This window comes from Pangasianodon hypophthalmus, chromosome 16 (genome assembly GCF_027358585.1).
Source record: "Pangasianodon hypophthalmus isolate fPanHyp1 chromosome 16, fPanHyp1.pri, whole genome shotgun sequence".
NCBI lineage: Eukaryota > Metazoa > Chordata > Actinopteri > Siluriformes > Pangasiidae > Pangasianodon > Pangasianodon hypophthalmus.
In genome coordinates, this window is record NC_069725.1 from 13,831,578 (window position 1) to 13,847,384 (window position 15,807).

The window sequence follows — 15,807 nt, forward strand, 5'->3', positions numbered from 1 at the left end:
TTCACTGAGGATATAAGAAGTCAATCGACAAGCAACACACACACACACACACACACACACTCTGGAAATCACTCACGGTCTCAGCAGGTAGTTGTTAAATGATATTCATAGATGGAAATCCCTAAATTCTCCGTGGCACAGAAGCCGTGCCCAAAAGTGTCACACCCTGCCTCATTCTGTAGCCAGCATGCTCTGGACATTCTCTTACTGCACCACACACACACACACACACGCACACACACGCACACCTAAAAATAAAGTTGTGCTCTGTCCGAAACCTCTGCACCTCTGCCCTAGGTTAAGTAAGGAATAAAATTTGACAGTGTGTTGTTATTTAAAAATAATCTATGACTGGATAGAGTCAATTTGCCAATGTTACTAATTATTTAAAAGTGATTTTTTTTGTTAAAGAATTACACTTTGTTCATTTTATTTATGCTGTGGAACATCCACGAAGCAAGTTAGTTCCTGTTATCCCTTACATTCTAACAGCTATCTCTCTCGAAGTTAATAAGACTAAGAAGTGCGGCTTGTCACGTTACAGAGAAACCATACAGCCTTCCATTCTTGTGTCAGAAAACTTAAAGGAACAGCCTTACCTTTGACTGTTACAAAGCGTTGACGCTGGAGACTCCTTCCAAAAATATTAGGTAAACATCTCCTCGTCAAAAGACCACCATATCAACGATTACACACATACACAAGTCCCTGTGAATGAGCCGTTACTATAGAAACCACAGTGCACTAATATAAACCTGTGAATTACAGCCGGCACTACTGTCAGAGACTGTTACAGAAAATGAATCGACAGCTTCTGACCAATCTGCATCGAGAATTCAACAGCGCTGTGGGATTAACTGTAATAAGGTTATTTCCTGATGCCACAGAGAGAGAGAGAGAGAGAGAGAGAGAGATACCTCAGGAAAATTGTGAGTGGAGTACACTTTGTGTTTGTACACACTGTATCCAACAGAAATGACATACTTGGCAAACGAGCATGGTACAAGCTTCAACCGTCACTACTGCCCCGAGCAGCAGAGAATACGTTACACTATGTTTATGTGCGGTGTGTGTTGTGTTAACAACTGAGAGTGTGTGACCATTTAAGGCTGATTCCTTTAGTCAGGACAGAAGCACTTCTGGTGATCTCTCAGTCCAATACTGTACTTTTGATTAGACGCTCAATCCCTAAAATGGCTCTCGTTACTAGTAGTAGTATTACGGAGAGCTGGTGTCTCAGTCACTCGGCAGGTTTTTCTAGCAAGCATGAGGACTGAAGTACCGTTAAGGCCGTTATTCAAAATTAAAGGTGTAGTCAGTTATAAGTTATCTGTGCTCTTTTGAAAAATCGAATTTCAAACAAATACAGTTCCTCTTTTCAGCGTTCCCTCCAAAGCCACACCCCCAAAATACTGCATGTGTGTTGTCTAGGCTAAAACACTAGTGTGTGTGTGTGCAAGACGTGGAGCTTTCTAAATTCACAAGCAACATGATTGACTGACAGGCAATTTGAGGTTCAATTTCTTGAACCACCTGGATGTAATATCAGTATATTTTATTGACATACGCGAGAACGTAGCAAATATTACTCTTACTTGTGATTGTGAAATCATTTTGTGTGTATATGAGATGCAGTATGAAGGCCTAAACAGAATTACATTGTAAAATTTTATGTCAAATATATAGAATGTGGCAATTAAGCAATAAAAAAATGTGGCAATTAAAAAATAAAACACGACAGGGAGTGCTGTTACAGGAAAATAATCAAAGACGAGGTAGTGTGAGACCAACTAATTACAACTTTTAATTGATTTATTTACATATGCTGCATTTGATTTGCCTTGGAGATGGAAAATCGGAGCTTGGAATTACATCATTTTTGACCCATGTGCATTTCAGCTACAAAGTGGGGGAAAAAACATGGCGTCTGCATGCTTGTCTAGCCAGCTAACTGTGATGAGTGATGTATATTTGTGATGAGTGATGTACACTTTCCTGCTCAAACAGCGCTCTGTACAGTCAGTGTTATAGATTTAACAAGTGAACATGTCTGTATGTTGACTGATCTAAAGCCAATACAAATACAAACACAAATACTAGGTAAGTGGTGCTACTTTGTTTACTGCTGATGCTGACTGCTGAAGGAATTCGAAGTTGAGGAGACCATCCCGAGGAGGAAGTCCAGGTTGAGGGGGCTACAGCTCTGTGTTTTCCTGGTGCGAGGTTGGGAATTACGAGTTATGACAGCATTATTTCTTGTTAATCGTTTATAGTAGCAAATAATGTTGTGAAACGTCCGCTGACTCATCAACCTCTCTCGTTTCTCTCTCTTGAAGTTAATAAGACATTAAAAAAAAAAGCAGTTTGTCATGTTAATGAGTAACTGGAACGTGCAATGTCCTGATGTCTTGGCTCAAAATTTACTGACTTACCACTGACATAAGAAATTCCTTCAACAAATGTTAAATAAAAGTCTCCTTTAAAAATGTTTTTAATCGAGAATTCCCCAGCTCCGTGGTATAACATCACAATATATAACTGGTCATGTGATAAACTTTCTAAAGTTAAAAAAAAAACCCTGTAAGGTAAGTATGAACACGCTGATGGAGATTATTCAGAGGTGCTGACAGTGGAGACCAACTGAATATAAACCTCCTTCTGTTCTGTCACTCCATCTCTCCATCCTGAGGTTTCCCCTTCCCTCAGATCAGCTTCTCTCTCTGATAGCTTGTCTTTCATTTTACATTACACACACACATGCACACACACACACACATGCACACACACACACACACACACACACATGCACACAGACTAAACACAAACACACCTCGGGTCTTGCTCACACTCCTACTGTCCATATATAGGCAGAGCTACTGAAATGTGTGGTGTGTGTGTATGTGTGTGTGTGTGTGTGTGTGTGTGTGTGTGTGTGGTGTACAGAACATCGTTTTAGTTGTTTCTATTAAACACTCCCAGCCTAAACACACTCCTACACTCTCCTGCCAACAGGTGTGAGTTGTAAAGAGGAATATCTATCTATTTACTATATCTTTCTATCTGTCTGTATCTATCTATCTATCTATCTATCTATCTATCTATCTGCTATATTGATTTGTCTGTATCTATCTTAGTAGTCAATTTCAAGTAAGTATGTGATATAGTGTGTGTGTGTGTGTGTGCAGTGCCTATTCTTACTTTTTCACAACCTCACTCTCTTTCTTTCTCTCCTCTGTGATTACAGAGATGATCACAAACCTCCACCCGCTTCAAATCACCCTTCAAATCTTCCTCCTTTTTGAAGCACTAAACAAACGCAAACAAAGCCTGGAGATAATTAAAGTTAACACTGCTAGAATCTGAGATTTGCATCTCTTTTACACGTCATTTGTATATCACAAGGTGATCAAAGCGAAGGACCATTTCTGCTTTTTTTTTCTCCTCTGTGTTATCATGTGTAATTTTCAAATGAATGGGCTGAATCCATTAGACTACTCTCAGCAGTGGAAAATGTACTACTCTGAGTGATAAATGCTATTTCAGACTCCACCACTGCTTCAAGGCCAAGAGCACTACTAGCCTAAACACACAATACAATTCCTCTGGTAGTGATCATTTGTTGTTTTAGCCACTGGATGTGCTTTAGGGATTGTATAGTCCACTGATACTGTACATTCACTAGTCACTGCTGCGCAGAGCTGTCTACTAGTGAGGAAGACGGTGAATAAAGCAGGCTAAATGTACACTGTTAGTCTGAAAATATTTCAGACTAGACAAAGCCAAATCTACAATCAACTGCACAAGACTATGCTGGGAAAAGTCTTATTCTTAAAAACTTTTTATTTTCCTTTTTTTGCAATAGACAGAAAGATAGATCACTTTATTAATCCCAGAGGGAAATTCACACATTAAGTAGAGAGATGTACTGTATTTTTTTTTTTTTTTTTTTCAAATCTCAATCCTGCCTGCTCCTGAAGGAGGAATAACCTCCTGTGGTTACTTCTGTTGTCCTTTAAAGCTAAATAAAATGTACATAAAAATGAACATAAAATCCTTGCAGTATGCCACAGTGAATTCCGTCATGACCAGCTCTGTGTGAAAGAGCACATTCAGAGCCACGGCTTGCACATCACTATCCAGTCCCACTCTAGCATAGAATCAGATCAGCGGCGCATGGCAGCTCAAAGAAGATCCAGACTCGTTCCTTGGACGCTGCTGAGGCTGGAGTTGAATATGGCGGAAAAACCTCCCAGACACTGCTGTAGACACTGCATCCTCCATCCACTGTATCTGTATCTACTGTATAAGGAGGTGCTGCACCAAGCTGCACTTTCAGAATCAGCCGTTTTGTACACACGGGTGCATTTTAAGAATTGGTACATCCCTCGATAGTGCAGTCTGAGATCATTTTTTTATTTTATTGCGCCGGTTTATTTACTCGATTTATTTACTTTCCTTGTTAACAGCGTAGTTTACACTGTTACACTCATACACAGGCTACAAATGAAATTTCCCTGTGTATGAGTGTTAATTGAAGCGTGGTGTATCATGTTCTTTGCTGAACCTAGAACGACATGGAAACATTTTGGTCCAAAGAAAACAGCTTTCCGTCAGTGACGCAATAAGAACTTCAGCCTAATCACAAACACAAACTGTGTTCTTTTGCTATTTATATGGAATCACGGTTTTATTGTGCACAGACAGGCTGTCTATAGCAGTATACGAGCTAAGAGGATCATGAGTTAAAATAGGAGCCAGCTGAAGGCGAACTGCGGAGTACACTGTAATCCTGTCAGACAGATCAGAGCTCATGCAGTGAGAAATCCTGATTTACACTGCCATCTTACTCACTGCAGTCACACTGGGAGTTACAGTTTGGTTGTATTTAGCCGTGATGGAAGTCAGCTGTCTATAAAGTCTTTTCACGAGCACTTTTATAATGTCAGGAGGAACTAGGAAACTAAATAAGGGGGTTATTTAGTTGCTAGAGATAAGACTTCACGATACGCCAACATGACGGTTTATGAGCAACAAAATTCATTTCTCACATGAATGCCTGTATAAATATTTGTGTATAGATCTACTGTACACAGTACAATACTGCAAATGTTTTATGTACTGTTTGTTTTAGGTCCTGATGTAAACTACATGTTCATCTTGGCTTATGATGGTGATAGGTTGTGTCAACAGACATATATCACACACACACACACTCTTCCTGACACACTCACCTGCTGCAGTCGCTTCTCTTCTCCAAACTGCCCCCTCTGCTCTTTAATGATGGCGTCTCCCTGCTGCTCTCTGGCTCCTGAGAGGCGGTTGAGTTGGGTGAAACCACTGCAGCAACAGGGGTGTTCCTCCCGCTCTTCCCATGGCCCCTCAGCTCGGCCTCGGAGCTCTTCTTGATGGCTTGGAGCTGTGCCAGTGGCACGATGTCGCAGCCCTGTGGCCGGTGCCACACTGTCTGCTGGCTGGCAGCGTTGTAGTAGTAGAAACGGTTGTTGTTGTTGTCAAACAGCTCCCACCACTGGTTTCCGTCAGACTGTCGAACGGTCACGCCGGGCGGTGCCTCCCAGCCGCACTCGCCCGTCGCCAGGTTAACGTACATGCGCTCACGTGAGCGTGGCTCCAAAATCTCCACCCAGTCAGACCTGCATGTGCAGAAACAAGAGAAACATGGTCAGGAAGAATATCACAAATACCACGATATCTAATAGTAACCAAACCAGTCTGGTTAACTGTGCACGAAACCATTCCATGTTCACTATACAGTGCACTATTTTTGGAGCGTTGCCATTTTGTAGTCACATCCAGAATATCTAGCGCATTCATAATGTCATGTTACATGTTTTGTCGAAATGATAGATCTTATCAGTTACACAAGTCAGGTCAATTTATTTATCATTTGCACAGTATGCCAGGACATATGTAAATTGAAATGTTTGTGGTGAGGGACGTAACAGAACATGACACACACACACACACACACACAGGGAAGAGCATAGACAAAGTACAAGATACGCTACAATATAAGTAAAGCATATAAATATAGCACATATATAAGTGCAATACACATACACAATACAATACAATACAATACAATACACAATACCCATAATGCACTATTTGTAGGGAACATTGCAGTACCATTTTGGACACAAGGCTTGACATATACTACTAGACATTACAAATGACTGAAATCTTTCACATAAAATATACCATAGTATTCAATATATGTTTCATTCTAATTCCGCTATCATAATATTTCATTCGAGAAGCAGCATTTACGTAGTCCGGAGACAAAACCTGGCCACATGACACAGCTACCTTTAGAGGTATTTCATTTTGGTCAAATGTAAAGGCAGAATTGTGTGTATCAGCTTACATATCTAAGTTTGCCTCCTGTCTTATTACTTCGTATGTTTTTACTAAGTCATATAGTGTTTGCAGGAGTCATTCCCATGGTTAAATTAATCTCAAATAGAACGATTTCTATGATGATACATGCTTTTTAAGCAGTGGCGTTGATGCTGTGATTATTTGTGATTATTCCAGTAGGATGACTACTCAAGGCTTGATAAAGGACATGTATTTATTATCTATGTATATAACATCATTTACAAAAGTGTGTTTGTGTCACATACAGTAAAAGGCGCAGATATTTTCTCAGTAACATTTCTGTGATTCTGTGATAGAGCTGAGAGCTGTGTGTGGTAAAGGAATGAAAAAGGTATACAGAAGTCTACCTTCAGACACACACACAAACACACACACACACACACACTACAAATAATGCTTGTTTGTCTGCTGACAAACTGTGACCTGTATGTTGATGGGAACGTCTTCACTAATGACATTATAAAATGTGCAGATAACACTTTCCCACAGTGCAATCCAGATGGTGCTGTAGAACTGCTCTCCCTCTCGCGCTCTGTGTGTGTGTGTGTGTGTGTGTGGGTGGGTGAGGTCCTGCAGCTAAAGCGGGCAGGCAGGAGAGGCTGGGCGTGGTGCCCGGGGAAGAGCCCCGTCAGCACATTGACATACTGGCATAAAGCCCCAGAGTTCTGTGCCTGTAATATTATCTCACCAAGAGGCACAACACAGGACCTGGAGCTTAACATTGACACACCTGTGTACCTCTCATACAGATGGTCAACAGCATGCAGAGCTACAGGCCCTCTCACACACACACACACACACACACACACACACACACTCACACACATATATATATATATATATATATATATATACTTGAAATATGGACTGACATGCTGACATCAGCAGTTAGATCGACTACTAATATAGATAGACAGACAGACAGACAGACAGAACCACAATCTGGTTCGTATGATGTTTGTTAAACAATAATTAAAGACTCTCAGTCCTAAAATGTTCAGCCACCGTTCAAAACAAAACCCAGCACCTGTTCAGGTCTTTCTTTCTGCAATACTGAGAAACACACACACACACACACACACACACACACAGAGAGAGAGAGAGAGAGAGAGAGAGAGAGAATAAAGCAGCTGTTGTGGTCGTTCAGGGATTCCGATCTTTCTGTTCACTCTCCCTCAGCTTCTCTATCAAATATCATCTTTATACGTGTTTATGGGGTCAGTAGAAAATGTTAACCTTGTTCTCGGGTATAGCTCAGCACAACATGGAAACAAAAGCAGTGTGTGTACGAACATTTCTGACAAGAAAAAGCAGATATAGGCATTGAATATTTGCTCTATCATCTACAACAGTTATGTAATTATTATATTAACAGACCTTTTGCGACGAGCAAATATGATAGGTACGTATATTGGTATCATTGTGATATATTGCTGCCTTGAAGTGATGTAATGTGATGTATTGTCGCTATCGAAGCGCTGCCTCACGAGACGGCACAGACATCATGGCATCACGGCAGCTGCCTTCTCTTTTGGACCTGACTACAGCGTCATAAATGCTAAAGCCACTCTACCACAGCTGCCCTGCTGTTCTATAAGTGTCAGGAGATTTGGGGTGAATATGGAGAGGAGGGCGTGAGTTGAATTAAAGGGGTCTGTTTAAGCCTGCCCCTCTTCTGAACATGAGGAAGTGCTTCTGGTTTCAACAGTAGATGTAATGGAATGGAATGCTGTTAATTACTGATCATTTATTCAAGATGATACATTTTGGTGGGGCAGGACGTCTCCAGTGACAACGTAGCCTCAAACAAAATTAAGTCAAGAGGCTATCACTTTTGACTTATGCTATAGGCTACTATCTAGTGAATTTTTAGCGTAACCTCATAATAGGCAGTGGAGAGTCAACAGCAAAAAGTCATCCAGCATACAGTCTAGCAGCTCGTTTTGAACCATTTTAGACATATTATTGTTCAACTGTTTGATACTGTAGGTTGTCTAAATACCAATAACCAGGGTTGTCAGGTCTCAGCAATATTTCCAGTCCAACTACAACCTCAAAAACCTGAAACTAGCCCAAAAAATTCAGGCAGTGGAAAAGTAAGACACGTTTTTTTTTTTTTCTTTTTGTCAGCATTTGTGTGGGGAAACAAGCTCACTGTGGTGCACACGCATTTCTGATGACGAACATTATTCTCATTACAGACATTATCCACTCCATAAACCCCTTTCCCTCTCCCAATATTTTGAATTTACTATGTCTTGCAACAGAAATGGTTCTGTACATCACAGACACACCATCTGCACTTGCACTTTGCCTTAATTAGATTTAATTCTGATTATTTGCTATAAAACAAGTTCTTGGCAACTCTTGCATTAACAGTCCTGTGTGCCCCAGAAAGAGGGGCAGCGTGACTCGTGCCCCAGTGGAGGCCCAGTGGAGCACTCTATTAGCACTTATTGACCACTAGGTGCAATAATAACTCCATGGAAGCGAAGCTGTTTGTGAAATATCTAGAAAGGTGCGCAAATCCATTTCAACTGAATTTAAAGTGTAAGGAGGTGTGAATGAGGGCTTTATGAAATTGAATATTTGCTGAAAACCTGATGGAAATGTTGGGGCTTTGCCTCACCTGCCACTATGGACGAGCTGCCACTGCCAGCCAGGACAACTATACAAAGTGAATTCAATTTCAATTCAATTTTATTTATATAGTTCTTTTAAAAACAACAAAAAACAAAAACAGTCAGTGACCATTTTAGTGCAGTGGATTCAGCCCTGTAAGCAAACTAAACCAAAAGGACAGAACTGTAGTGCTACAGAAATGCAATGAGTTCTGCATATTTGGATCAATTAACAGTTATTTCTAGTTATTTACAGTCAGGTCCATAAATATTGGGACAGTGACACAGTTTTGGTAATTGTGCCTCTGTACACCACCACAGTGGATTTGAAATGAAGCAGTCAAGATGTGACTGAAGCGTAGACTTTCAGCTTTAATTCAAGGGGTTTAACAAAAATATTGCATTAACCGTTTAGGAATTACAGACATTGTTTACAGAGTTCCTCCATTTTCACAGGCTCAAAAGTAATGGGACAAACTAATATAATCATAAATATTAGGATTATTTTTATTACTTGGAGGTAAATCCTTTGCAGTCAATGACTACCTGAAGCCTGGACCCCATGGACATCACCAAATGCTGAGTTTCCTCCCTTGAGATGATTTGCCAGGTCTTTACTGCAGCCATCTTCAGTTGCTGCTTGTTTGTGGGTCATTCTGACTTCAGATTTGTCTTCAGTAAGTGAAAAGCAGCTCAGTTGGGTTGAGGTCAGGTGACTGACTCGGCCATTTAAGAACATTAATTTCCAAGCTCTTGGGCTGCTTTCACAGTATGTTTTGGGTTGTTATCCATCTATACTGTGAAGCGCTGTCCTATCAGTTTTGCAGCATTTGACTGAATCTAAGCAGAAAGTATAGCTCTGTACACTTCAGAATTCATCCTGCTACTTCTATCAACAGTCACATTATCAATAAACACCAGTGACCCAGTTCCATTGGCAGCCAAACATGCCCATGCCATAACACTGCCTCCACATGTTTGACAGATGATGTGGTATGCTTTGGATCATGAGCCCTTCCTTTCCTTCTCCATACTTTTCTCTTCCCATCATTCTGGTACAAGTTAATCTTGCATCAGAACTGGTCAGGCTTTTTTTAGAGGTTTTTTAGCAAAGTCTAATCTGGCCTTTGTGTTCTTGAGTGTTACCAGCGGTTTGCATCTTGAGGTAAACCGTCTGTATTTACATTCATGAAGGTGGCTCTTGATTGTAGACTTTGACAATGATAGGCCTACCTCCTCCAGAGTGTTCCTGACTTGGCTAGATGTTGTGAAGGGGTTGTTCTTCAATAAGAAAAGAATTCTGTGATCATCCACTTTAGTTGTTTTCTGTGGTCTCCCAGGCCTTTTGGTGTTGCTGAGCTCACCAGTGCATTCCTTCTTTTTGAGAATGTACCAAATTGTTGATTTGGCCCTCCTAAAGTTTCTGCTATCTCTCTGATAGGTCTGTTTTGGTTTTTCAGCCTAATGATGGCCTCCTTCACTTGCATCAACACCTCTTTGGACAGCATATTGAGAGTTCCCATGACCAGTTACCAAATGCAAATTCAACACTTGGAATCAGCTCCAGACCTTTTATCTCCTTAATTTATCATGATATAAGGAGGAAACAGGCCACAGCTGGCCATGAAACTGCTTATCAGTCAATTGTCCCATTACTTTTGAGCCTGTGAAAATAGAGGAACTCTGTAAAAAATGTCTGTAATTCCTAAACGGTTAATGCAATATTTTTGTTAAACCCCTTGAATTAAAGCTGAAAGTCGACGCTTCAGTCACATCTTGACTGCTTCATTTCAAATCCACTGTGGTGGTGTACAGAGGCAAAATTACCAAAACTGTGTCACTGTCCCAATATTTATGGACCTGACTGTATATAGTTTTATAAGTATGTTTTGAGCACTACATACTCCTCAGCAAATTGTTTTTTTTTTGTCCTTTTTTTGGTTCATTTAATTTTGTGTAATGTGAAACCAAACCAAATAACAAACGAACCAAAAGTATCAGTTTAGCTCTGACTTGGAAAACAGATTAACAGGTGTGAAACATGTGCATATTAACTGGCTGAATGAGTTAATAAGTTCATAAGGTGCTTTGAATCTAACTTTGTCAAACAGGAAATAAGGTGCTGCGTTATCAAGCATTGAAAGTCAATTTTATTATCTCATTCTACCTGCAGACACAGCTCATGTCCAAACCTAGTAATGGAAAAAAAAAAACATCAAACTTTAGTGTGCCACTGCTAATCAGTGCATAAATGTAGGCCAGGTCAATGCGTTAAAGCAGGAACGTTTTCTTCCTCCCCACTGAGGACCGGACGTAAAGAGCAAGTTATTTCAGCAGTCGGCCCAACCCTCCCCCTATAAGGAGAGTTAGAGCCATATGGTGAGAGATAATCCGGCGGTCCACTTGGTCTGAGCTCATCTCTGACCTCCAGCTGGTTCCTCCTTCACACACCCACACACACATACACACACACATATACACACTACCCTAATAGATGACCAGCTGTACAGGCGTACTGACCCCACTGGACGAAAAAGTAGTCAAGTAGGCATAACTGAGAGTGTGGAGATGGTACATAAAACACAGAAATTAAATGAACAGAGAGAGAAGGAGAGAGAGAGAGAAGCAAACTGGAGCGGAGGAACTGTTTTATTTTTGTCCCATTACAACAAATCCTTTCGCTTCATATTTACCTCTTCTCTTAAATCCGTTTCACTCTGCTTATATATCCTATTTTTATATTCTATGTCCTGCCACTTATTAGTCTGTTCATAATTTGCACAAATGGTGCCCATTTGTTTCGCATCCCATTTAAAACAGAAGTCAGAATTTATAACACATTTGCAAAAAAAATCCCAACACAGCAATCAATAGTTGTAGAATTATAACTGAATTACGAATCCTTATACAACTCTAAGCTAGTCTGTTTCATGCACTGAGCTGTTTCTGCCTCCCCTTACATACACATACACACACACACACACACACTGCCTGGAGATGGCGCCCCTTGAGGCTCATCACTGAAAGATCAGTTCAAAATGAGGTTAAACGGGAAAATAAAAGCATATTGCATAGAAGTTGGAGCATCGAAGAAAAAGTCAATGTTGTTTTGTCTTCTTGACATTTAGCACAGTGTGTGTCTGCCCACTGTCTTCTCCCCAACAAACTCTTAGTGGCGACACAAAACTTCCCACGCTCTCTCTTTCTCTCTCTCTCTCTCTCACACACACACACACACACACACACACACACACACACACTATTTCTTTCGAAAAGGGGCCACACACACACACACACAATTTCATTCGAAAAGGGGCTACACACACACATACACACACACACACACACACACACACAGCGAGAGGCTTTTGCTAAGGCACAATAGCAGTGGGTTGCATTTCAGACAGCAGTGTTATCAACTGCACCAGTCCCCCACCGACCTCATAACTCTCCCCAAGCTTCGCACAAAGAGCTCATCACGATGACCTCATCACTGGGCAATGCACTGCACCACATTTTTCTGGCCTTTTATCCTAAGAAAGTGCAAACCTACTGCACACTGGTACACTTTATTTCTAAAAGCCATGTATAAAAAGCTGTGCAAGTGCAGTCTCTGTAACATAATGAGAGCACTGAATATGAGCAACAAGTCTTAAGCTCTGCTCCGGAAAAAAACACCTTTGGGTGAGTCAGTGCTTTTTAAAGCTGTTTTCAACTGCCAGTGGTGAAACAAAGCTCTATCAGTGCAAAAACAGAGTAACAGACAGATGTAATATCAGGTGACTCGGATGTGCTGTAACTGTGAAAAGCTTTGTTGCTCTTCTCGCTCCCTTTAATCTCATTGAGAATTTGAGTTATCAGTTATGAACAGATTTTTTCCCTCTTTGACTCGGGGCTACTCTTATCAAGTCAATAAAACACTTTCCAAATAACAATGCACATATCGTAACGTTAATCACTTAGACTACCAGCTTATTCTGCAGCGTATTATTTTCTGTAGCTACTACGACTTCTTCAGTAATGACACTAACACTAATAAGAACAGGATGTATCTATAGTGGTGCACTATTATGCCATAAAATTTGGGAATGTAACCAAATAAACTAGCTATCATTAGCTATCACTTTCCCACAGCTGTAATGCTTCATTGAACATACTTTGGAAGAGGGACGTCTGCGCTTGGAACGCCATCATTTTCAACCTTCGCATCATTTTCAACCTTCGAGCTACAAAGTGTTGGGGGGGGAACATGGCGCTTCCATGTTCGACTTTTGATAACAAGCAGCTAGCCATCACTTGAGGAGACCATCCTGAGTTCCCGAGTAGGAGTTTAGACGGCGTATTCTTTGTTTTTTTTCCCCTTTGTCAGAGGTTTGGAGTTAAGAGTTATGATGATCTCCGGATGAATGTGTGTTGGTCAAATTTGACATTTCTACTGTATGTATATATATATATATATATATATATATATATATATATATATATATATATATATATATACACACACACACACACATCACTGAGCAAAAGTCTAAGCCCCCTCATGTTTTAATACTAATTTTGTCTTAGATGTTATGACTTAGATTTTAGGACTTTCCAAACATTATTTTTTCAAAACCAAAATCAAATGTTACAGAAAAATGTCACAGAAAAGTGTATGTCAGTAAGGATGATACCATGTTACGCAACAGACCACTTTTCAGACAGAAAAATGCCGGCGGTCAGGTATTAGCTGGAAAAAAACAGACACAAGTGTGACAGTCAGAGTCTCCAGAAGAACTGTGGCAGATTCTCCATTCTCCAATATTCTCATAAAACTGTATGAAATGCACCAACTGTATGAAATGACTGCTGATGCACGTTTAAAGACAAAGCGTTGTCACACCAAATATTGACTTCGTTTCGTTTAGTGCTGTTTACTGCTCTATTTAGCTCTATTTAGTGTTTACTGCTTTTTACATAGAAAATGTTTAATTTCATTATTTTTGATGGGCTCTTTGCTTTACAGTATTTCTTTACGACATTAAGACTTTTGCACAGTAGTATAGCTCTGAAAACATCTTGTTAGCGATGTCTGTTTATAAAGTCATTCAAAAGAGTGTAAGTGCTATTCTCTGTTTTGGTGGCGATGTGATGGCACAGGTGCATCATGAACAGTTTGACAGCCGGTATCTGATTACAAACGGAATTGATTAGACTTGTGTCCGTTTCGCTGTCTAACAACTTCATTAAAGCGTGAAATTCACTGTGTGAGGAAAGCACACTTTTTAAAATACATCTTTAAGCAGACTAAAGCCTGTTTGTTAATCTGGCTCTTTAGCCAACATGATCTTGGCAGAAAGCTTAGGTTCCAAAATAAAATAAAAAAAAATTCCAAGTTGTTTTGGTGAAATATATTTATGCTTTCGTAAAGCAGAGTTGTTGAAGTATGTCGTAGACAGAAAGACTTAATTTTGATCAATGGCAAGTTTTCCCAGAATGCCTCACAACTCAGCCACCTGATGAGCACAAGAGCATACGATGGGAAATGTTAGCCCTCAAGAGTGATGTTTGCTTGTTTTGCTCCCATCCGTCTCTCTTCTCCTGCATTGATTCGCTGGGCTGAACAGCTAATCAGTGAACTCTTTCTCCTGCCAGCTTGCAACACAGATTAAAAGCACTTAACTGGGCTTGACAAGAGTCGATTAGTGGTGACGGTCTGAGATGTCACAAATACTACAGGCGACGGGACTCAATGGCACCCGACTGCCGACAGAGGAGAACTGAGAACCCTGAGAACCTGGACTATGATTCTGGACGGGCTTTGCTTTTTTCCTAGACAGCCAATCCAACTGCTAAAGAGACAAGCAGGAAGGAGTCATGAACAACTGGACAGGAAGTGGTGGGAGAAGGAAGGATGAGATTAGAGTAGGTCGGTGGAAGGGAGAGATAGGGAAGGTGGGTGGAAAAGAGGTGGAGTTTCAGGTGTGGTCTTTCTCCTAAACATCTTTTATTACATGACTGCATATAATATCTGCACATTTAGTGGCACTGATCTTTCCTAAACCTCGTAGCAAGCCTTAAAAAGTGCAGTGTATTCAGTAAGGGTTGGAGTTCATGCTAGGTGAGGAGTGAACTGAGAGCTGCCCATATACTCACATTACTTATTATATTATACCTCAGAGGCTATACTTTACATATGTTTGTAGTTAGAAGCAACTGACCTCAACGGAGTTACAACACAGCATAAAATCGTTCCCAGACTCTGTTTCCCTCATTCTCTCCCTCTCTCTCTCTGTCTTTTTTGTCTTTGCTGCCAAACACAGGCAGTAATCACTGAATATTTTAGGTGTGTGATTCAATTTGGAATATGTTTCAACGACACTTTGAGAAATGTGAGAGGACTGTGTATGTGACCGAGAGAACCTGAAGACATGTCCATACATGCCAGAGGTGCACACACACACACACACACACACACACAAGAGCTGGATGAGAGAAACCATTTGCAGAGCAGTTCTTCGAGAGTGAAATATTCAGGAACGAGCGAGTTTCAGAGACTGTGGAGTTCGTGTTTCGATTCTGCAGATGATGAAAGAAAACTGCACAACTCGTGCAGCCAATCTTAACACACAATACTTGGTATTCGTAGCTCTCTAAGTAAACTGTCAATGAGCTCCTTGAAGATTCCTGGATTGTGAATGGCAAACAAAAATGTCTCTTACATACACACTTAGGGGGTGTAAAGGTACACAAAACAAATTAAATTTGATATATGATACAATATGATGGGGTCTCAATAAGATAC

At 40.5% G+C, this 15,807-nt stretch overlaps 1 protein-coding gene across 4 annotated transcripts in view; it reads right to left on the minus strand.

The window, feature by feature from the left end:
- Nucleotides 1–15,807, minus strand: part of arhgap46b (Rho GTPase activating protein 46b) — an 84,345-nt gene that overhangs the window by 35,811 nt on the left and 32,727 nt on the right. For 2 of the 4 annotated variants that reach the window (XM_053241035.1, XM_053241036.1), the window contains exon 2: nucleotides 5,232–5,651. In XM_053241035.1, coding sequence (XP_053097010.1) covers nucleotides 5,232–5,651 — 420 coding nt within the window. Of the gene's footprint in view, nucleotides 1–76; nucleotides 534–599; nucleotides 1,650–5,231; nucleotides 5,652–15,807 lie in introns of those variants that run through there. The other 2 variants (XM_053241038.1, XM_053241039.1) reach the window with 2 other exon arrangements.